General features: G+C 38.9%; 1 protein-coding gene across 1 annotated transcript in view; it reads right to left on the reverse strand.

Annotated features, from left to right (window-relative positions):
* Nucleotides 1–5,079: 5,079 nt before the first annotated feature.
* Nucleotides 5,080–23,177, reverse strand: part of Zwilch (zwilch kinetochore protein) — a 32,051-nt gene continuing 13,953 nt past the window's right edge. The window contains exons 8-15 of the mRNA XM_045768976.2: nucleotides 20,003–20,183; nucleotides 18,929–19,051; nucleotides 17,164–17,267; nucleotides 13,055–13,187; nucleotides 12,683–12,855; nucleotides 9,575–9,666; nucleotides 5,812–5,927; nucleotides 5,080–5,549 (exon numbers count right to left, since the gene is read on the reverse strand). Of these exons, the coding sequence (XP_045624932.1) occupies nucleotides 5,458–5,549; nucleotides 5,812–5,927; nucleotides 9,575–9,666; nucleotides 12,683–12,855; nucleotides 13,055–13,187; nucleotides 17,164–17,267; nucleotides 18,929–19,051; nucleotides 20,003–20,183 (1,014 nt within the window). The 3' untranslated portion in view covers nucleotides 5,080–5,457. The remainder of the gene's footprint in view (nucleotides 5,550–5,811; nucleotides 5,928–9,574; nucleotides 9,667–12,682; nucleotides 12,856–13,054; nucleotides 13,188–17,163; nucleotides 17,268–18,928; nucleotides 19,052–20,002; nucleotides 20,184–23,177) is intronic.

A 23,177-nucleotide genomic window follows, 5' to 3' on the forward strand; every position in this document is an offset into this window, starting at 1 on the left:
AATTTCGATACAGTATTTCAAAATGCATGTATTGTCATACATTTTGAAATTGCTTTGTCTGTCTGCAAAACATTCCATAGTAATATACAGTAGTAATCGATTTATTTTTATAAGTCAACGATTAGTAGGTTTATAAGATACTTGATCTAATATCAAATATTAGGGTCCCGGTAGTACAGTCTGGTTCATTCTCAACTCACAATCAAGAATTCTGGGTTCAAATCCCAGGCGGGACAGAAATGGTTGGGCATGTTTCCCATCACCCAATGCCCCTGTCCACCTAGCAGTAAATAGATACCCAGGAGTGAGTTAGCTTGTTGTGTTTGCAATAAAGTTAATAAATATTGTGATGTATCCTAATGAAGCCAAACCAAACAGCATCACTCAAGAAAGTCAGCATTCTCTATTCTAATTTATACTCTACAACAAAATTTAGTACTTTTTTGTTAAATATTTGCATGTGATTGGATTTTTTTTTTTTAAAGAATGTTTAATAGCATGTTTTATATGTAGCATGTACAGTAAAATATCAAACTAATGTAGATGGAGTATGATAGCACTTAAAGGTTACAGGATGTGTTCTTTCTCAACATCCAGAAATGTAGAAGTGCAACGAATCTCTGATTTTAATGAATTTTGAGTCTTAAACATACTGCAGTGAATGCCATTTGCTGCTGGGAGTGTTTTGTTTACCTAAGCAATGGAAGCTTTGAAAGCCAGCCAATTGTTATTTATTTAAATTATTCTTCAAATTATTTTTTTTGTTTTTCCCTACATTATTTTTCTCTCTTTATTTTTTACTTCATTGAAATAGCTTTTATAGTTCGACATTTTGAGTAAAAATGTAAAATCACATTTGTATCGGCTATGATAGTGAAGGAAGTCTCAGCACAGCCATAAACTTATTTCTTACCACAATTTTTCCAGCTTTAATTTCTTGGATTGGTAACCTATTATTATTCCTCCCCCTCGGTGGCCGGAGCCTTGACGTAGTAAAGTGACTTGTGCTGCCCATGGGTAGGATGGGGTAGCTCCAGTTCTTCTTCTGCCTGCTGTTGGAGTGCACAAGTTAAATATGTCCCCATATGTTTGCCAGTGCACGCCCTAGTTTCTTTATCCAAGGGTTGAGCCTACCCAGCAGCTGCAGCCTTTGGGTGACAACACTTCTCTTTGGTGAGGTAGCAGGGGTAAAACAGGAGGTTCATGCAGCCCACTGAAACCAATCAGCTCATCTGGTTAGCCCTATCTAGCTAGACATCAGGTGAAGTGAGGTGGGGGGTTGGTATCTCCATTGGTCTCTGGGATACTGTTCAGGCCCCTCAGTGGTTAAGTGTGTATACTGTGCGTTATCCCAGGGGTTGTTTGCTCATGTGCTAATGAATTCCATGTTGGCTCAGTGGTGAGTGGGGGTGCTGGTCAGCAAATGCTCTCATAACTTTTATGTATACCTCTGACCGTAATCGTTTTTTTTTTCTTGTTGCCCTCAATGGTCTTCTTTCCTCCCTTCCCTCTGGCATCTTCTCAGCACTATGTTGATGATCTTACTCTTTGTTGTCGAGGTGATGACTCTCCTTTCCTTCAATGACGACTTCAACTTGCGATTAATGCCGTGTCGTCTTGGGCCACCAATCATGGTTTCAGGTTCTCTACAACTAAGACTTGTCATGACTTTTACTCAGAAACAGGTAGTTCTTCGTCCCTCTGTCACTTTATGGTTATCCCCTTGTGTACAAAGATTTTGCTAAGCTTTTAGGGTTAATCTTTGACACTCGTTTGTCTTGGTTACCCCATATCTCTTACCTCCGAGTTGAATGCTCCAAGGCCCTTAACTGCCTTAAGATTTTGTCCCACAATTCTTGGGGAGCTGATAGGCGAACGCTCCTCTCTCGTACTGCCTAAACTTGATTATGATTGCCCTGCTTACTCGTCTGTTTCTCCTATTCTTCGCCATCTTGATGCTCTGCTCCCCATGTTCAAATACTACATACATAGGCCTAAGCTCTAGTGCCTTTCGTGCGGCTCCCACCCTCAGCCTGTGTGTTGAAACCGACGCCCTGTCTCCAGGACCGCAGTGATCGGTCCTTACAACACCCTCATTCTCACTTATGTCATGCTTTGACTTTTGACCCTCCTGTGGTCCCTGTCCCCCTTCACCACCACCCTCTTTCTGTACAGTTGACTTGCTTACAGAATTCTCTCTCAGTGTTACCAATATTTCTCCTCGTGTTGTTCCGTCCTTGCCCCCGTGGAGGGTCCCCACTTTCCTAAATTTTGTAAAACCCTGATCCAAGTTACTGAAGCTTTTACCCCTCCTACAGTTCTGAAATGCCTTTTCCTTGAATGCATTTCTTCCCACTCCATTCCCGTCTTCACCGATGGGTCTAAGTCTGCAGACGGTGTAGGCTACTCTGTTGTTTTTCCCAACCACAACTGTGTGTGTCGCCTGCCTCTGAAGCCTAGCATCTTCACGGCATAACTTTATGCTATTCTTTGTACTCTTCGTCAACTGCTTTTGCACTGTCAATTCTCCTTTGTTGTAGTTGACGCGCAGTGCCTTCATGGCTCTGGAGTCCTTTAATCCATTCCATCCAGTGGCAGATGAAATTCAGCATTAGCTGTTTCTTATCTCCAGTAGATTTAAGAAAGTGGAGTGTTGCTGGGTTCCCAGCCATATTGGTGTGTCCCTAATTGAACGTATGGACGCTGCTGCTAAGGAAGCTATCTGCACTTATCTCATCTCCTGTAAAATTATTCCTTACTGACTTTTACTCAGTTATTTATTCCTCCATCCTTGCCCATTGGCAGAGTTATTGGTCTTCTGTTACTAGTAACAAACTGCATGCTCTTAAGGATAGTGTCTCCCCATGGCTTTCCTCCTACCACCGTAACCAGCGGTGGGAAACGGCTCTGACGAGGTTACGTATTGGCCATACACGCTCAACTCGGACAATGGAGTGCCGTCCTGCTCCTTATTGTCCCTCTTACAATTGTGCATATCCTTGCTGAATGTCCTGATTTCCAGGATGAGCGTGTCTTGCTTCCTCGCGGTCACTTATCCTTTGATAGAATTCTTGGTGAATCAGATACTTTTGATATTATTCGCCTTATGCATTTCCGTTCTCATGTTGGCATCCTTAGTGATATTTAGCAACCTTTGATGGTGCTACATAGCCATCCCAGCTTGGTTCCTCCTTTTGATAATTATTTACTTTTCCCTTCTCGGACCTGTGGGGGGGTAGGCGACCAGGTCCATCATCCCCCAAGTCAGACCCGTGTTAAGAGCATCAGGCTCCAGATGTGGCAAGTCCAGACCAAGCGTTGTCTCATTATCCCAACCGTCTGTTTCTCTCCCATTTCTTTGGCAGGGTCGAGAGCCAAGCCCGCAATGACTACCTCACCACCTGGTTTGGCTCGGTCTTCCTTTGTGACACTAATATCGCTTGCCTTTTGTGCTTGTTCTCCTATTGGCATCCTTATTGATATTTAGTGCCTTTCGAATCTCTGATGGTGCTATATAGTCTCTTTGGCTTGGTGCCTTCTGATGTAAAAATGGTGAGAATCGGTCAGAAACTAGATTTTGGGATACTGAACTGGAAATTCTAGTTATAGATATAATTGAAGTTTAAGTTATCGACAATGAATAAGGCGGTTCTAATTCATGAATTTATGTGTATGTTTTAGTAAACATTGTTTGGCATTCATACTCTAATATGCAAAAGTTGTTGGTCAATATGTGTTGAAATGTATTCAAGAAAAAATACCCCCCCCCCCCCAAAAAAAAAAACTATAGGGATAATTATAATAATTACAGTATAATGATTTAGGGTATACTTTATATAAATGAAAAACCCTAAACTGGTCCTTAATCATCAAAACAACCTAAAGAGAGAAAGAAAATAGTTTGAAATCTGAAAAAATCAGTCAAAAAAATTCAGTCCCAAGTTCTGCGAGTTGTGACTGATTTATTTGACCAATTTCATTCTATCTTCACATAGTTAGGGACTGGTATGCACTCTCCAGGATGCGAAGATTACAACAAAATCAAATAATAAACAAAAGATTTTTTTTTAATTTGGGGAGGGGGGGACTGATGAAAGTAGCAGATATTAACACTGGGCAATGTATTTATTTGATATATAACAAAATAGAGCATAACATACATACTCATTATTAATGTATTACTCAGCAATACTATAAAAGCACTAGCTGCATATCCACTTTGTGGACACTTCTTACTACTACGCTGTATTCTTCTTTGTGCGTTGGACAGGTGCTTGCATCTCTCTTAGTGCATTATCCATCAGTTCCAGTTAATAGGAGCTGTTCACCTTATCAACAAAAACATTCTTTTTAAAAAATTTGTCTAAAATCAATTTCTGAAAATATTTTGATGAAAGTTTCACGACGGTGAAGACAATAAGATGGAGATGATGTTTAACATTTTTAAGAAATTTTAACATAATTTGAATAATTTTTGCTTCCCTGCCCCTTTTGCTGACCAGTTTAAGGGTTAATGCATCAGTGATCATGGATCAGCTGTAGCAGTAAGGGAAGTCTTTGCTCAACCAACTTGGTATACAGCATGCCAAGCACTGGTTAGGTTTTTTTTTTTTTTTTTTTTACTATCAATTCAGGTGAACATTCTGCACTGATGTGATGTTACTTTTCAAATTCTTACCGCCACATGCTGGTGCTAGGAATACAGCAAATGAGAATACTCTTTGCCACCAGAAAGAATTTCTGAAACTAAAGCCTTTTCAAGAATTACAATCTTAATATTTCATTCCTGAAGTTAGCATATGTTGCACTAGTACTAAATAGTCATACTGGCTTAGTGCTTTCTTTAGGTAATTATTTACATTAGTGAGCCCTTCCTTTTTATGACTCAAAACTATTTGTAAACATTTTAATGTCACATCCAATGTTATAACCCTTCAAACAACTGTGCTGGGAAGTGGTTATGCAGATTTTATGTGCAGCCTGGCTGAGAAGGCACGAGTCATTAAGAGACCCAGAATGTGTTAACAGGACTGATCGGCCTGTTAATCAACAATTAAGGGAATTGTTGGTACCAACAACCAGGAATATAAAGTTTATTTCTTGTTATTTTACTTTCACAAATTAGGCAATTGCCACTTGGTTTTCCGCTTGTGGCTAACAATAAAAAGCATGATAAAAATAAAAAGCAGTGACTTCAATGTAAAATACAGTACAGTAGTACCATTAATTTTAAAGAGCATTACAGCTTTCTAAAATGATGCTGTACCAAAGCAAATTGCCATGTATGTTAATGTAGGAACTGGTTTACAGTTTAGTATTGATATCAGGTATTTACTGCATTGTGGAAAAATATGAGATGTGCACAGTATTTAAAAACCCCATTATTTTATTATACAGAACTTAATTTAAAGAACCATTGTGGAAAAAATATACAACTTGCATTAATCACCAATACACTTATCGGAAGATTTTATCTGTAACGGTTGTGATGAAGTTACAGTAGAAGCGGCCCTCACGTTCATCGTCTCCATCTGCAAGCTCCTCAAGCTCTGCAAAAACAAATTTGTAATTTAATATAAAAATAGTAACTACTATAACATTAGCATATGCTAGTGTCATATTTGCCCAACTATGAGGCACACTTTTTAAAGTCAGCCCTTAAGTATCTCCAAGATTCCAAATGTAATGCATCATCATATTAATGCTTTGTGGAAATAGGTACTAATTTAGCTCTTAAATATACAAACAATAGTCCAAGAAAAAATAAACTCATACATAATACTGTATTTTGTAAAGTTTAAGCTTACTAACCATTAGCTGTGGATTGAAACTGGATAAGTGGATCATGGGAGATGTGGCACATCAGAGTCTTTGCAAAATTTCCATGGCTGCTGCCAAGATTCAGTTCCCATGTGCTAGGCTTCATGCTGTAACATTAAATTATATAATTTTCTTAGATGAATACTAACTGCATTGGTCAAAAAGATTTGAACTGTACTGTACAGTAAATGTTTCCCAATAAAAGAAGGTTTCCATCAGCATTCTACATCCCACAAAACACATGAGCCAGAAAGGGAAACCTTGTATTCAGTTTAACCCCTTAAACTGTGCAACACGTCATTTGCAGGATTGAGTAACTCGCAATAAACTGCACATCGTGTCATATGACGAGATGGAGTACTACGCAAGATTTAAACGGCCTGCGGATACACGGGGTTCACCTCACCTTCATCAGGGCTCTTGTAAACAGACGTCATTTAAGAAAAAAAATCGTGGGCCACATTCCCGGGTGTGAGAACCTCAGTAGTGAGTGAGCCACCAAGGCTGGCACATGCAGCATGAGCTCTCAGCACTGCTGTTCAGTTTGTAACTCACAGCATCGCCTAAAAATGCCATAATATATATGTTCATGCTATTATTTAGCGATGAAAGAATTACAGAAGACCCCTGACTGATCAAAATGACCAGGATTCTGATAATAGCAGGATTATTGTGATAATTAGGGCTGTAGTGGGAGGAGTATTCTTGGTGGGGAGGGAGGTAGTGTTGTCTGCTGACTCTGAATGACGACTTTTTACTGTCTGGATTCACTATAACAGCTTAGTTGTTCGCTATGGTGAACAAATCATGCAGATATTTATATATAACATCTGTACATAGTCAATAAAAGCAAAAACAGTATGGTGGGAGGAGAATGGTGGCGAGTAAGGTGAGGTGACGGAGGGAACATGTGACAGCCAGTGGCGGGTTGCCTACTGCCACTCACCATACCAACTTAGTGGTTCGTTATGGTTAACACAAATGTAGATACTTATATATAATGTGTATATATAGTATAATAACAGCAAAAGGAGTGGGGGGAGAAGCCATTTTGGTGAGGGAGGTGGCGACATCTGCATGATTTATTATGCTGGGTAGGGGTGGCCACTATGCTTTTTGAGCACTATACGGGCTTAGTTGAACAGTTATGGTGAACAAAACATGTAAATACTTACATATAATGTGTGTATATAGGGTAATAACACCACAAAGAGTATTGTTGGGGGTGAAATTTTAGTGTGTCTGACCTTGAATGTGTGAGGGAGGCAGCCGCCAGCTGACTGTGTGTAGCGATGTCTCTTAGTGCCTGAACTATATCTGCTTAGTTGTACAGTTGTGGTGAACAAAACATGTAGATACTTATATATAACATCTGTATAGAGTGAATAAAAGCAAAAACAGTATGGGGGGAGGAGAATGTGGGCGAGTGAGGTATTGAGGGAGCGAGTAGCAGCGAGGGCTGGCTGGTGTGTGGCGGTCACTCCTCGTTGCTTTTTGACTCATAATACCAACTTAGTGGTTCGTTATGGTGAACAAAACATGCAGATACTTATATATAACCTGTGTATATAGTGTAATAACCGACAAAGTATTTATTCACTGTTTGATGAACATAATTGAATCAACAATATGCACACCATAATTTTGAGTACAGCAATGATTCACACATTTTATTATATAAATATGTCACACTACACACTACTTAATAATATTACAGCAAAAAAAAAACGAAGAAAAATCAATCAGAGACATTGAAATAATTAGGTAATTATCTCTTTGTGGCCACTCCTGCCTGACAGCTGGGGCGGAGCAGAACGTCTGGGACGCATGATGAGTCAGCGTGGAAAAATATGCCATTTATGATTTTTTTATCATTTTTCCCATGATCAGAGAATACAAATTAACACGTTTAGAAGAATTTTTTTTTTATGCGCCTGTGGGTAACAATGGCCAAATAGCCCTTAGCAACCCAAGAGTTAAAGAAAATAGGCTCACACTGCAGGCCATCCTTTAGAGTTGTCACGTAACGAAAGTAACGTACAGAACCTAACTTGACTTAACGAAGTACCCATGAATAGAAAATGTGACAGGGGCTCGCAAAACTGACGGGCTATGATTTATAGTACAGTACAGTATATCATATTCTGGCCATTGGGATTTATACATCAAAATGTGAGGTACTATTTGAGAGGACAGGTTGTACACTGAAGTCCTGGATGCCAAGACCAGATGAATGTGGGGTAGAACTCTAGTATGTAGCATTTATCTCAAAACTACAAAGGCACATCAAGGATAAGAAAGGGCAGAAGACACCTGGCCTCCAGCACTATGGAGCACCAAAAGGTCTCATGGTTGTACTGAATGATAATTCATAATTAATATTTCATTTTGTTGTGGGACAGGCAGCCGGAGTGTATTTATACATGTTAGGTTTATATCAAGATCCCCCTAACGTCGAATTACTGACCCTCCCCAGGATGCAACCCTACAACAAGCTAACTCACTAATGGGTACCTACTTACTGCTAGGCAATAGGAAATGTGCCCAACTATTTCTGTCCTGCCCAGGATTCGTACATGGAATTCTCAACTGCGAGTCAAGAACGAATCCGACTGTACTACCGGGACCTTCTGAAAGCTGCCAGAACTGCAAAGTTAGAGCATGAAGCTAAAAGAGAGAAATGACCAACTCAGAATTACCTGCCCCTTGTTTTATGCAAAGTAAACTCTCACTGAGGTAGATGGTTGAAAGAGACTAGTAACTTTTGTGGTCTAGCTACAAGTACATAGCTCGGAAGCTACTGATGGACAGCTCAGATGGTAGCATTTCAATGCTTGCCGCATTCTATTGCAAATAAAGTCAAATTTAGGAGAAATCTAGAATTTGTCAGACAAGAAACGTCTATTCTGTTCTTGCCGTGTATGCAGGTATGAGTGTGTGTAACTACATGACCCCAGTTGCTCCATGGTCACCACAACACTGCCGGCTGTCATCGGCATATTGTACTCACCTAATTGTGCTTGCGGGAGTTGAGCTTTGGCTCTTTGGTCCCGCCAATTGTACTTGCCTAAGTGTGCTTCCAGAACCAAATGTCTGCTTCCATATGGATCATTACACCTCTTACATATGTTAGCATTTTACAGTATATAAACTGAAGAATCTTTTTATGTAAAGCCATTACTGTTGCAATGCCCTGCCATGTACTTGGCAAGAGGACTACAGGAACACAATGTTAACTCATTAGTTGCTCCATGACATTTCTTAATAATAATTAAAAATATTAGCTTTTACTACATCTCACTTGAAACATTAATTGGTAAATGACTACCTACATCTCTTCACTACCTCATCTATACTATAAGTATTTAGTTTCATTTTATGTAGTTTTTAACTTGTTACAAATGCCTAAACAAATATGAAAGAAATTGTCTTAAATTCAAAATAAGCAGTACCTTTCTTAACTACTATTGATATAATCCTGGCATTGAAAGTGGCAGCTTGTTGCACTGTCCAAGTAAAGAAATTGTGATCACAACATTTTTTTTTTTTTTAAATGCACCCAGTGTTGCCATTTTGGGGGGATACCAAGCAGATACTGCATGGTGCAAACATCCGTACTGAACACACCACCAGCCGCTCATGTCTGATTCAGTTGAGAAGGTGTTAATGATGCACAGTACTTTTTTAAAAAGGGGGTAAAGCATGGTAGAATGAATAACTAAATGAAAACAGCAAGCCAAAAGGTATATCTGACCTGCTAAGCAACTTATGGACAGTCAGTGTTTCAAGTCTGAAGGAGAATGAGTATGCTGATCTTGGCTCCTCTTCCTTCAGTTGATTTAGTACCTGCAAAGTGATATTAGCCTAACATTAATTAAAAAAAATAACACAAAATTTAAGTGATCTTTTACCTGAAACTTTATGCACAACAATGAAAAAGCTATAGTTCAATCACAAGATGGCAATTCAGAAATAATATCCCCATTCTCCAATCCGGGTATATCCCATGACAAAAGCTTTCTGCTTTCTATTCTTGCTCCCCAACTATCTCTTATACTTCCTTCCCCAATATGAAAACAATTCAAAGCACTTAAATCTATTTTAGATCTTTACACACAAATTGAAAAGGAACATGCATTTTTACAATATCATTAAAATGAACAAACAAGTTTTTCTATACTTCAAAATTATAAACTTGTTGACAAGATCAGGCCTCCACATCTTCACAGTATGATCAGATAAACTTGACAATTTTCTTCAGCCAAGATGATTTGTAAGGTAAACAAATCCACAAGGGCCGTGATGAGGATTCGAACCTGTGTCCGGAAGCATCCCAGACACTGCCTTAATAGACTGAGCTACGACTCGGTTCATTTTGTTCATTTGATGCATCATGTTAGTGTGATCTCTGTGTGTAATGTAAGGTAACTACAGAACTGTACTTAATGAGGAAATTGAGAGTGAGGATTGCCAAGTGTCGCAAGAAATAATACTCCAGTAGTGTACACATACATGGAGTTTGAGTTGAACACCATCAAGTGCAAGGTATTGAAGATGGAGAAAGGAGACCAGAAGGATTATACAACAAAGGGAAAGGCAGCTATAGAATTCAGAAAGAGATTAAGACTTTTAGAGTTGACATAATTCAAGGCTGGCCCAAAAACACTTCAGAAACCTTTTAAGGTGGACAAGATTGCTTCCTCTGTATAAATGGGAAAATGGAAGACTTCAAACAAAGTACATTTTCTCAACCAACAACCACTATGGGTGAAGGTGGAGCAACATGTGTAGTCATCATTGTCCCAACAACCAGTGCCTGTGCAAGAGGTCCTGCGACTTGATGAATGGTTGGAAGCCTGTTCATTTAGCTGCCGGAATCTCCACAGGTGAAGCTCGTGGAACTGGGGAAATGGAGGGTATCTGAAGTTGGATTAGGGTATTGTTATTTCAAAGAAAATGAAAGGAGACAAGCATAAAGTAAAATCAGAGTGAGAAACCATTGAAAGTGGGGTGCCCTGGGAACTCTGTTGTTTACCAAATGTATAAACAGTTTAGTCACAGGATTAAAAAGCAGCATTAAAAAATTTGCCACAGATACAAAAATCACCCATGAAATGCCAAGTTTAGAAGAATCAAAACTGCTACATGACAACTTAGTCTTTTAAAATGGGTTAAATAATGGTAGATGCATTTCAATACAGAATTGACAAATACAGGATTCTATGCCTAGGAAATAATAATAGTTAATAGATATCAGCTGCACAATGCAAACACTGTCAAATATGAATGCAAAATATCAGAGTGCCATGAATAGCAGATGTACATAGATTTTCTTGGCTTAAGATAAATGTTCGAAATACAACAAATTAAATATTAGGAGTTGGCGAGTGTTAGTAATAAGACCTCTAATGTTATTCTCGAATTTTTTTATCATGTCCTTGTTAGGTTCTATTTAGATTATGCGATTCAGTTTTTGTTGCCATACATACTACTGCAGAGAATGAACGTAAATACTTATGAAAATCTTACAGTTAAGGATGACAAAGCTAATTCTGGGATTAGAAACCCCCATCATGAAGAAGGCTAAAAAGCTTATTTTAGATTCTCTAGAAAGGTAGAGTAATGGAAGGCATGATTGAAAGGGTTATTAATAAAATACTACATATATCCACACATAATAGATCACAAAACAATGGATAAAAATTGGGTAAGTTTAAACTAAGAAAAAACTTGGGTAATTACTAATTTTAAAAGTGCTTTTGATTGATGGAACAGAGTGTTGGATAACAGAACAGATGTGGAATTATTGTATTGTTTCAAATGTAGGTTAGACATGTATAAGAGCGAGTTTGGTTGGGTATAAATAGCAGCTGATTCACATGGGCTAATAGGGCTTCTGTGGTTTACTCTATTCTCATGCATGTTCCTGGTGAAAATATTAAATTCTTCGGTCAGAGCAACAAGAGTACCACAAATTGGTAGCAAGAGGGGTAGGCAGCTAAATGAGTGAACCAGTAGTTAAATAGCACATTCCTTAGCTTTCTTAGCCAAGGAGAGCTTGTAAAAGCTGAGCAAATTATTTTTTAAACTTACTACATACTCCTCCACAATACATGGTAATTCCACAACAGATGCAAAATTAGAGTACTCCAATATACCAGTATGGTTATCTTGAGGTTATCTTGATTTGATTTCGGGGCTTTTAGTGTCCCCGCGGCCCGGTCCTCGACCAGACCTCCACCCCCAGGAAGCAGCCCGTGACAGTTGACTAACACTCAGGTACCTATTTTACTGCTAGGTAACAGGGGCATAGGGTGAAAGAAACTCTGCCCATTGTTTCTCGCCGGTGCCTGGGATTGAACCCAGGACCACAGGATCACAAGTCCCGCGTGCTGTCCGCTCGGCCGACCAGCTCCCCCTGAATATGAACCATTAGGGCCATACGAAAGGTTCCCTATGGCACCGATACTAAATGTCAAATACTAAATGCAATCTGCCTGACTGCATAATTCAATCTCCTATATGAAGCAGAATTTTACCTCAGTAAATAACCAAGTGGTATAGCTCACGTATGAAACTTTTAAAGTTTGTGAAAACAGAAATACCAAGTACAATTTTAGTGACCAGAAAAATCATGAATGGAGATACACACTATATAAAAAAAATGTGTTCAGTATCTCTAAAGATAAGTATTTGTACATTACTGTATATATATATATTGTAGTATATAACAGTATTAGTATAGTTGCAATGACAAAGTTAATTTGTCACAAGAAACAAAGAATATGATGAGCATAATCAATATTTTAAATATGAAGGCTAAATTATAGAAAGAGCCATAAATGTCTATCGAGTAACTAACCTGTTCAGTGATCTGGGTCAACGATGCTGGTGGCAGACTGAGGTAAGTATACAAGGCAAGTACAGCTTGCAAGGCTACATGAAGCCTCTCCAACTGTATTATTACCATCTCGGTAGAGTCCTCACTATTGCTCACAAACCATGAAAGCTGAACACCAGTAGCCAGTTCACCAGCTAAACAGCAAAATGGAAAACAAAAACATGATACAAAGTATCTAAATTTTCAGTGAAGAAATATTAAATCACAAGCTCAAAATTTAATACATTAATGGCACTAAATTTTAATTTGTACAAATACAAGTTATAAATAAAACTACACTAAGAAACCTAAAGTAAAGAAGAGTGTTTGATGAATAACACATTGAGGCTTTACCTTGAAATATGTTAATATAGTCTCTCTTGATTTTCTCACAACCGATCTCAATGAGCATATGGAGGGGCAGAAGACCAGATAGATCAGACACCATTTCATGTCCTCGCATCAAATCCCGAGACAGATTGCCAACCTATGTATAGTTACTGTATTAAAATAAATATTTGGCAAAAAAACTTTATTGTAGAGTGCATTAAATATAAATAATCAGTACTTGTCTACATACAAAATGGGATTAAGCATACAGCATTCCCTTCAACACATCAACCACCTTGGGTCTATCTACTGTACAGTATTTATAAAATAATATTCATTTGCATACTAATGAACTATGACCTCCATACAAAATTATTATAATTATCTAGCACCTTCTGAGTTTAGTTAATCTGTTGCCGTGTTCCCAATGGAACTGAAACTTACCCTTCTAGATGGAGTGTCCTTATGAAAAATGAAACGTTGATTGAAATTAAATGCCCTTATTCGGACAGCGCTATGTTGCATTAGGCTGCCTGCAGAATTGAGGTAATAGCTCAATTCTGCAGGCACAAAAGTAGTAAATACTGAGTACAATCTTTTCCCATGTGTAAGGAGGGTGGGAATGTGGAGCTAATGAATACGGATAAGAAAAGGCCGGCCATTTTCATTACAATCATTGCTTAATTTCTGGACTAGACCCTCATTAACTCCCAGGTGAAAACTGATAACAGTGACTGAGAATGGTAACAACTCTGCTGAAAAGAAAGAATAAAATTAGAACTAAGACAAAGGAGATTGACCATAGGAGTAGAAGGCAGAAGAGATACCCAAAAATTATACAAAAAAGATACAAGGGCCTACTAAGGACCCAACACTGGAACCCTGTACCCTTCACAAAGGAAAAACCATCCCAGGGCCTGAAGCCCACAGGCACTGCCCCAGAACAAAGCAAGGTGGCAATTAAAAAAGATCACCCACCACACTCATCAACCAATGGAAGGTGGGAAAGAGGCCAACAGACCCAACCAAACCCAATGACCAAGATATGCAGGATAGAGGGCAGACGCATCCATCTGAAAAAACAGAGTACCCTACCTTGAAACTAGGGGCACACCATCGAAAAAATTTGGGGCATGCAGCCAGCATAGGAACCAAGATGAAAAGACAGTAGCAGACAAAATAAAAGTCCACAGCCAGCAATGAGGACAGGAAGAAAAACAAGAAAGCCATGAAATACTGGGGAAAACAAGCACAGAGGAAAGTAAGAAAATGCTAAATGAAGGACACAAAAACAACCTGGGATGTGACCACAGGATGAGACTTTGGGTACAGAACATACATAGGCATCCATCCCAAGCCCCCAGCATAGGGGGAGGGGGAGGGGTGGGAACCTAGGCAATAGACAATATGTAAACATTACTGCACTGTGCAGGCATTACAGGTGGAGTGTGTCTCAGGTACCTAAATCCTCCATGGCTTCTAACTGTCCTAAGGTAAGAGTAGATGGGAGTGCCACAGAACATACAGAGGTACAAGGCTATATCACCCAACTGTATCTTAAAATTCCCATCTTCTCCTAAAAGGAAACGAACCAGAGTCAGAGCCAAAGTGTATTATAGAACTCGATGAATTGGGAGGAAAAGGGAATGGGTACTAATAAACAGAACTTTAACCTCCCAAATGTGTCTACAACATTCATACATTCCCTGGTATGACTGCCTGCTGTTTCACAGATAAACTAGGCGGGAAACTTCACAACACGAATGTTTTTCTAAGAATGAACATAAAGGTGTTTACCATCTTAATGAATATATCACTAACTTTATTTTGAAAGCCTGTATGGTATTTGTGATTGCTGCTACTTGTATTTATTACATTAAATTTATTAAAGTATATTATTAATAGTGTATTAAATTTATTACATATTACATTATTAAATTGATGAATAAATTACAAAATATAGTGTTTTACATCAAAGTTCTAGAATTATTAAATGTTAGATAAACATCAATATACTGCATTAGCACAGAACAACTCATGCTGTTCTAACACACAACATATACTATTCACGTATTACTGTACTGTATTTCCAATAATATTCCCTTAAAAATAAGCTTCCTCATCTACATACTCAATTTATTGACTGCACAAGTATAAACATAAGCTTACGGGTGATCACTGGTACCACAGACATTCAAACTGACCAGCACTGGAGCTTCACACAGCTTAACCCTTAAACTGCGCATGGCGTATATATACGCCCTGAGTAACATGTCCCATGGTGCGCATGGCGTATATATACGCCATAGGGTGCCAGGCCTGATTCAAATGACCCGCGGCTACACGGGGTTCACAGTAGCTTCCTCAGGGCTCTTGTAAACAGATGCAATTTAAAAAAAAAATCATGGGCAATATTCTCAGGTGTGAGAGGCACAGTACTGTTGGAGCAACCAAGGCCGGCGCACGCAGCATGAGCGAACAGCATTGATGTTCAGCTTGTGACCACAGCATCGCCGAAAAATGTCAAAATAAATATATAATTGTTATTATTTAGCGATGACAATATTACAGATGACCCATGACTGTGATATAAATAACCAGGGTTGTGATAATAGCAGGATTGTTGTAATAATTAGCGCTGTGGGAGGAGTGATGCTGAGAGACGGAGGGAGACAGCATCGTTTACTGACTGTGTGGCCACCTGTTATTGTTTGCATTCACCATACCAGGTCAGTGGTTCTCTATGGTGAACACAAATGTAGATACTTATATATAATGTGTGTATTAGTGTAATAACAGCAAAAGGATTATGCTGGGAGGAGCCATATGGGTGACGGAGGTGACGTCGTCTGCACGATTTGTCTAGCTGTTTAGAGGGTGGCCACTATGCTCTTTGGGCGCACTACAAGCTTAGGTGTACAGTTACGGTGTATAAAACATGTAGATATTTATATATAATATGTGTATATAGGGTAATAACACTGCAAAAGGTATTGTTGGGGGAGAAAGTTTAGTGCGTGTGACCTTGAAAGAGTGAGGGAGCCGCCAGCCGCCATCTGTGTATAGCGACGACTCTTAGTGCCTGAACTAACTATATCAGCTTAGCTGTACAGTTGTGGTGAACAAAATATATACATACTTATATATAACGTCTGTATATAGTGTAATAACACCACAAATGGTATTGTTGGGGGAGAAAGTTTAGTGCGTGTGTTGAGGGAGTGGCAGCGAGTGGCTGGCTGGTGTGTGGCAGTAACTCTTCGTTGCTTTTCGACTCTCAATACCAACTTAGTGGTTCGTTATGGTGACCAAAACATGCCAATACTTATATATAACCTGTGTATAGAGTGTAATAGCAGCAAAACTATTTGTTTATAGTTTTATAAACATAATAATTGAATCACTAATATGCACATCATACTTTTGAGTATAGCGATTATTAACCACTTTTATTATATAAATATATTACAATACACACTATTGAATAATATTACTGCAAAAAAACTAAGAAAAAATCAATCGGAGACATTGAAACAATTAGGTAATAATATCTTTGTGGCAACTCCCATCTGTCAACGCGGGTGACGCTGACCGGGTCTGACGACCGCTCTGTCAACGCCCACTTTTTGCCAGACTTCCTCGGTCAATTGCGCCCAAAATATGTCACCTACGATTTTTTTTTTTTTCCATGCTCAGGGGACACAAATTAACATGTTTAGAAGACGAAAAAAAAATTTTTGATTTTTTTTTTTTCGTGCGCACAGGGGTGTAAATGTCCCAAGGACCCCTGAGCAGTGTAAGGGTTAAGAGCAAAGTTATGCTCACTACAACTTGTTGCTCTTGTATAGCAGCAAAATATAAACAATAGATAACTCAACAATTATACGTATCAAGATACTGAGATTCCTTTGGAATTATCCTCATCAACCTAATAAAAAATCTTCTACCATCCTGAGCATCAGTCAGGCCATATCTGTCAGGAAAAAAAATTCAGAATGTCAAATGTTGGAAATAATCTTTCTAAGTTCGAATTTGCTTTTAAATGTCCTTACTGTACTCACCTATATCAGTGGCCATAACCACTTCCCTAACTAAACAGTCTTATCTAAGTAACCCAACATTAACTGTTTTACCTGTGTACTGTTGCGAACGTGTATCTGTGGGCGAATCTCCCCAGATGCTACAGCATTGAACACCAAGCTTAGATTTTCCTTCAGTTCTTGAAATGACTCACATTCTGTTCAGAAGTAATAATAAAACCCTATTAGTTTTAAGTATTAAACATTGTAATTTTCACAAATTTACATTTAATAACACAGCTGGAAAGAGCAGTATAGTGTTGTAACAGTGCAAGTATTTTGCACTCTTTCATGTATAATTGTGAGTTATAATTGTGGGTGGGTGTGTGTGTGTGTATGCGTGTGTGCGTGTGGTGAGGAGCGAGATGGTACAAGTGAGGTGTTGACTAGCTTCAATCCGCTGACACGGCAGTACTTAACAAGGAAGGCCTTGTGTACTGCAGGACCAGCCTGGGTCCTATTAGGGTTAGTTTTGCTTCTCAGTCCTTATTTGGGCATGAGGAAGAGTACACAGCTTCCCCACGTTGGGGGTGGCTGGTAGATTCAGTTAGCAACCGCCTTGCACAGAGAGAAGGTGACCAGCCAGTCTTCACACCCTGATGGGTGACACCCAGGCACCCTCAGGGTGCATCCATCTGAGTTGAGAAGGTGAGACTCCACTAGCTCGTCACCACTAACACACACTTCTGGTTTAAGACAATGCATAACTGAACTCTCACCTTCTCAACTAAGATGGATGCACCCTGAGGGTGCCTGGGTGTCACTCGTCAGGGTGTGAAGACTGGCTGGTCACCTCTCTGTGCAAGGCGGTTGCGAACTGAATCTACCAGCCACCCCCAACGTGGGGAAGCTGTGTACTCTTCCTCATGTCCAAATAAGGACTGAGAAGCAAAACTAACCCTTATAGGACCCAGGCTGGTCCTGCAGTACACAAGGCCCTCCTTGTTAAGTCCTGCAGTGTCAGCGGAATTGAAGCTAGTCAACAACTCACTCGTACCATCTCGCTCCTCACCAAGATGCACACATGCATAATCACACACACACCCACCCACAATTATAACCCACAATTATACATGAAAGAGTGCAAAATACTTGCACTATTACAGTGTATTAAGAATTTATTAAGTGAATTTGAGGATAAGAGGAAGTCCAGTCCAGGTGGATATGACAAGTGTGAGAGAGGTAGCGTGGATCAAGCATGAACAGGGCAAAGGATATGATAAAGAGACAAAGCTGGGTGGAAAACATCTGAGTAAATAAAGATGTTTGTGGTGTGTATAACAAGTTACAAGTAGCACCGTACACCTGGTCTCATCTCGTGCTTCTGTGGATAATTTGCAAGTGTGGTGGTGCTAGTGTGTGTGTGGATTTATAATGTGTATTTTATTGTGAATGTGGGAGCAATTTTTGTTCCTCTGGGCTGATGATTCCCCACTATGAAAGAGAAACAGCATAATGATGATAATGATTGCCTATAAAAAGTTCCAAACCATTTGCAACTTTTCTAAATTTGAAAATATCTAAATTTATGTTGCTTCTATTGCAAACATCTAAGACATGCATAAAAAATTACAATATTAAATTCTGAAAATTCCTGAACATTGGATTTAACAGTGCAGTACTGTATTTTCAAAATCCAGATTTTTTCACCATGTAAATATTAAACTGATATAGCACACTTGTTTTTTTTTTATTTTAAATTAAGATCAACATTTTCCTTGGTTTATATAAGGAACATTATAAAGAAAGAACATGTATAGTATATACAAAAACAACAAATACAAAATAGTTAAATAAAGTTAATGATAACAAAACCTACTAATAAGGACTGTCCAGAGGAGATCAGTGAAGTCCATATTCTGTCGTCTGTTGAAAGCTGTTCCCTTAATCAGCATGTCAAAATCAGATATTCCGTCATCATCCTCTTTCTTTTGCCGCTGACCTTTATATGTAAAACAATAAGTAATTTTTATTGCAGATTTCATGCTATAAACACTATATGCATGGCCCAATTAAGTGATCAACTACACCCAAGTATAACATCATTGAATATACTATATCCTACCCCTAAACAACACTGCAGTATGCTATTCTGTACTGTTAACAGGATACTATCAATTTTTCTATCTTTTCTTTCTTTTCAAAAATGAAATAAATTTTTCTCCTTTAATACACTTCCTCAATCTCTATCCACTCAAATACACACACACACATTCAATTCATGCTTCTAAATTCATTTACTAACAGAAGACATGACAATTGCCCAGCAACTAGTTCATAATTCACCCACCTCGGCTTCATTCTTAACGCACAATTGAGAATTCTGGGTTCGAATCCCAGGCAGGATAGAAATGGTTTGGCACATTTCCTATCACCTAATGTCCCTGTTCACCTAGCAGTAAGTAGGTACCCAAGAATTAGTCAACTTGTTATGGGGTTGCATCCTGGTGGGGGGGGGGGAGACCTTGATATAAGCCAAACATGTATGCATACAATGGCTGCCTGTCCCCTTTATCACATGCCCTCACTCAGTCTCACAGTTATACTGATGATTGCATTTTTTTCCCCTCTACAGTATTAGTAATTGATCACTTTTCACTACTTATTGAAAATAATCGACTTTTGATAAAATTGCAAGTGTAGCTCACTGCAATATAATAAATATATTGAAATGTAGCTATACAATATTCAAATTTTACTGATGTCCAAGCATTATCACACACATTTAATACTGCACATTAATTAAATCAAAATGGTAGTTTCTTTAATATGTTATACTTTATATTTAACTGGAACAATGTGCTTTGTATCTGTACAGTGGCTATTACAGTAAATCTATAACCTTACCTATCAATAATAAACTTAAGAAAATCTGGGATATAGTAATTCAAACCTTTTTCTCTGATGATAGCAAAGACCTCTTCCATCTCCTGAGCTATAGTTACAGATCCTTCTCTAATGAACCAGGCCACCTCCCCTGATTCAATGCCAGAGACAAATCCTCTCAGCATATTTAATTCTTTATACATCTGGTGGGCAGCACTGCGTGGATCACTGCATACTATTCGTAAACTCTGGAAATTTTAATACTGTATTTTCATCTTCCTGATAATACTGTACATCAATTCCAACTCAACCACCTAACTTTTTTTTCTAACATTGTACTGTAGAGTACATATAATGAGGTATAGGCCATTAACAAGATTTTTTTTTATTGTAGCCAGTTTCACAAAGATAATAATAATCTTAAAAATGTTCCCTCCCCTTTGTACATATAAGAGAAGAGTATATTCAAATATTATAAGTGAAGGATGGAATGATTATGGGTTGTGAGCAGATGAGCATATGGTTAGTGGAGGGCTGTGTGTAATTACCTAAGTTTAGTTACAGGATGAGAGCTACGCTCGTGGTGTCCCGTCTTCCCCCGCACTCTTTCTCATATAACGCTTTCAAATTACTGACGGTTTTGGCCTCCACCTTCTCAATTAACTAGATCCAACCGTCTACCACTCTGTTTACAAAAGTGAATTTTCTTATATTTCTCTGGCAGCTTTGTTTCATTAGTTTAAATCTATGACATCTTGTTCTTGAAGTTCCGGGTCTCAGGAATTCTTCCCTATCAATTTTATCAATTCCTGTTACTATTTTGTACGTAGTGATCACCTCTTTTTCTTCTATCTTCTAGTTTTGCATATTTAATTCCTCTAACCTCTCCTCGTAGCTCTTGTCCTTCAGTTCTAGGAGCCACTTAGTGGCATGCCTTTGCAAATTTTCCAGTTTGTTGATATGCTTAAGATATCGGCACCATACAACCACTGCATATTCCAGCTTTGGTCTTACAAAAGTCGTGAACAATTTCTTTAGTATTTCACCATCCATGTATTTAAAAGCAATTTTGAAGTTAGAAAGTGTAGCATAGGCTCCTCGCACAATGTTCTTAATGTGGTCCTCGGGTGACAGTTTTCTATCTAGAACCACCCCTAGATCCCTTTCTTTGTCAGAATTCTTTAAAGATTTCTCACATAATTTATAGGTTGTGTGGGGTCTATGTTCTCCAATTCCACATTCCATAACATGGCATTTATTCACATTAAATTCCAGTTGCCAAGTGGTGCTCAATATACTTATTTTGTCCAGGTCTTCTTGAAGGGCATGACAATCATCTAGGTTTCTTCTCTTCCCTATTATCTGAGCATTATCAGCAAACATGTTCATATTAATTCTGTATTCCATCTGGTAGATCGTTTATGTAGACAATGAACATTACTGGTGAAAGAACTGAACCCTGTGGTACTCCACTTATGATATTCCTCCAATCCGATACATTGCCTCTGATTACGGCCCTCATTTTTCTATCAGTTAGGAAATTTTTCATCCATGTTAGAAGCTTACATGTCACCGCTCCAATATGTTCCAGTTTCCAAAACAACCTCTTATGTGGAACTCTGTCAAAAGCCTTTTTTTAGATCCAGATAGATGCAGTCAACCCAACCATCTCTTTCCTGTAAAATCTCTGTGGCTCGATCATAGAAACTGAGTAAATTCGATACACAGGATCTTCCATGTTGTGTGTGTGTGTGTGTTGTGTTACTGTGGTGATTTGGTGTTAACCTAGTTGTCTATGAGAAGTACAATCTAGCTTTAGAGCCCTGCCTAGTAGCTATTGAACCAGGTGCACTTATGCCTTCGATACATAACAACAAGCCAACACTTGTATGCCTTTAAACTTGGGATTTTTCGAAGCCTTAACCAGTGGTGGAGGTGAGGAAGCTCGGCGATTATTAGACTTAAGCCAAGTCCAGCAGGTGCACCACCAGAAGCAGCAGGAGACTTTGATTTGGCTTATATAATAAAGACTAAAGCCTCAAAATCATCATAAAGAGAGGGGTATCTACTTGAAGCTACTGTATCCTCTCAAGCAATGAATGAGGTCTACAAAGGACTGAAAATGAAGCCTATAAACAAGCTGCTACCTGTGAAGGCTGTTTTGCCAAAACCGAGGTCTAGTAATGATATTTGTCGCTTTTTGGAGGGTGAAAAGGCCCCCTGAACCCATCAGAAGAATTCCTGCATGCAACACAAGTCACAATCACTGAAACAACACAGAGGCACAAACCAGAATGCTGCAAGCAATAAAGTTGGGCTCTGGAGTGAGTAGGAAATTCATCATGACCCAACCAGCAGGTATAGGAGGTAAATAAATGTCCCAGATACAGCAGGGAAACGGGAAGGCTCTTCAACTAGACTGACCGAAGTTTAGAGGTACAGTAGTAAAGTCAAACATGAGAGTATGCATGAACAGCTGACAAACACCAAATCTCATCATATTTATCACAACAAAGAAGCGACAAGGAACCAAAAAACAAATATAAAATTACTTTATACTGCTCCCTGGCACACCTCGTCGAAGATGTAAGAATCCAACACCTGCACGAGTTTAACCTGAACAAAAACACTTATGGAGAGACTATTGCATCTTCCCTGAACAGACCTCATGTCAGCAATTAGGCCCAATTACCTGGGCCATGAGTCAACTCTAAAGAAGCTGCCCCAAAGGAATAACCTAAAACCACACAGAAAATTTCAGTGGGTAACATTCTTTGCTAGTGATGCCAGAGGTGGGAACTTCAAAGCAAGTACAAAATAGTGCAGATTGCAAGTAATACTGAAGAAGTGTTAGTCTCCTTACCCAAATGGACAAAACAAAGGTCCCAGCAAGAGCGAAGTGTAAGAACAATGTCAGTAAAGAGAGCAAGGGTTTACCTTCCAGGGACCCCAAGTGGGGCTGGGTGCCACCAGGTGGTGACGGGCGCGATGGCAAATTAAATATGGCTTTGGTGTTCCTTGTTTGTTCGGCAATTTATGTAATTCTAATTTTTTTTAGTGTATTGTATTTTGAAACTTTCTTTGTTAGAAGAGTTTTGGCTTCATAGCAAGTCGATCTTTATCCTCACATACTCCACTTCCCTTTGAGGAGACGATACAATCACTGGAATAGTACTTATCAACGGCGAGCAGAAATAGTCATATAAGCCTGATAAGCGGAATGTGGCCTTGCGGCACCTGTG

Source organism: Procambarus clarkii, chromosome 51, assembly GCF_040958095.1.
Source record: "Procambarus clarkii isolate CNS0578487 chromosome 51, FALCON_Pclarkii_2.0, whole genome shotgun sequence".
NCBI lineage: Eukaryota > Metazoa > Arthropoda > Malacostraca > Decapoda > Cambaridae > Procambarus > Procambarus clarkii.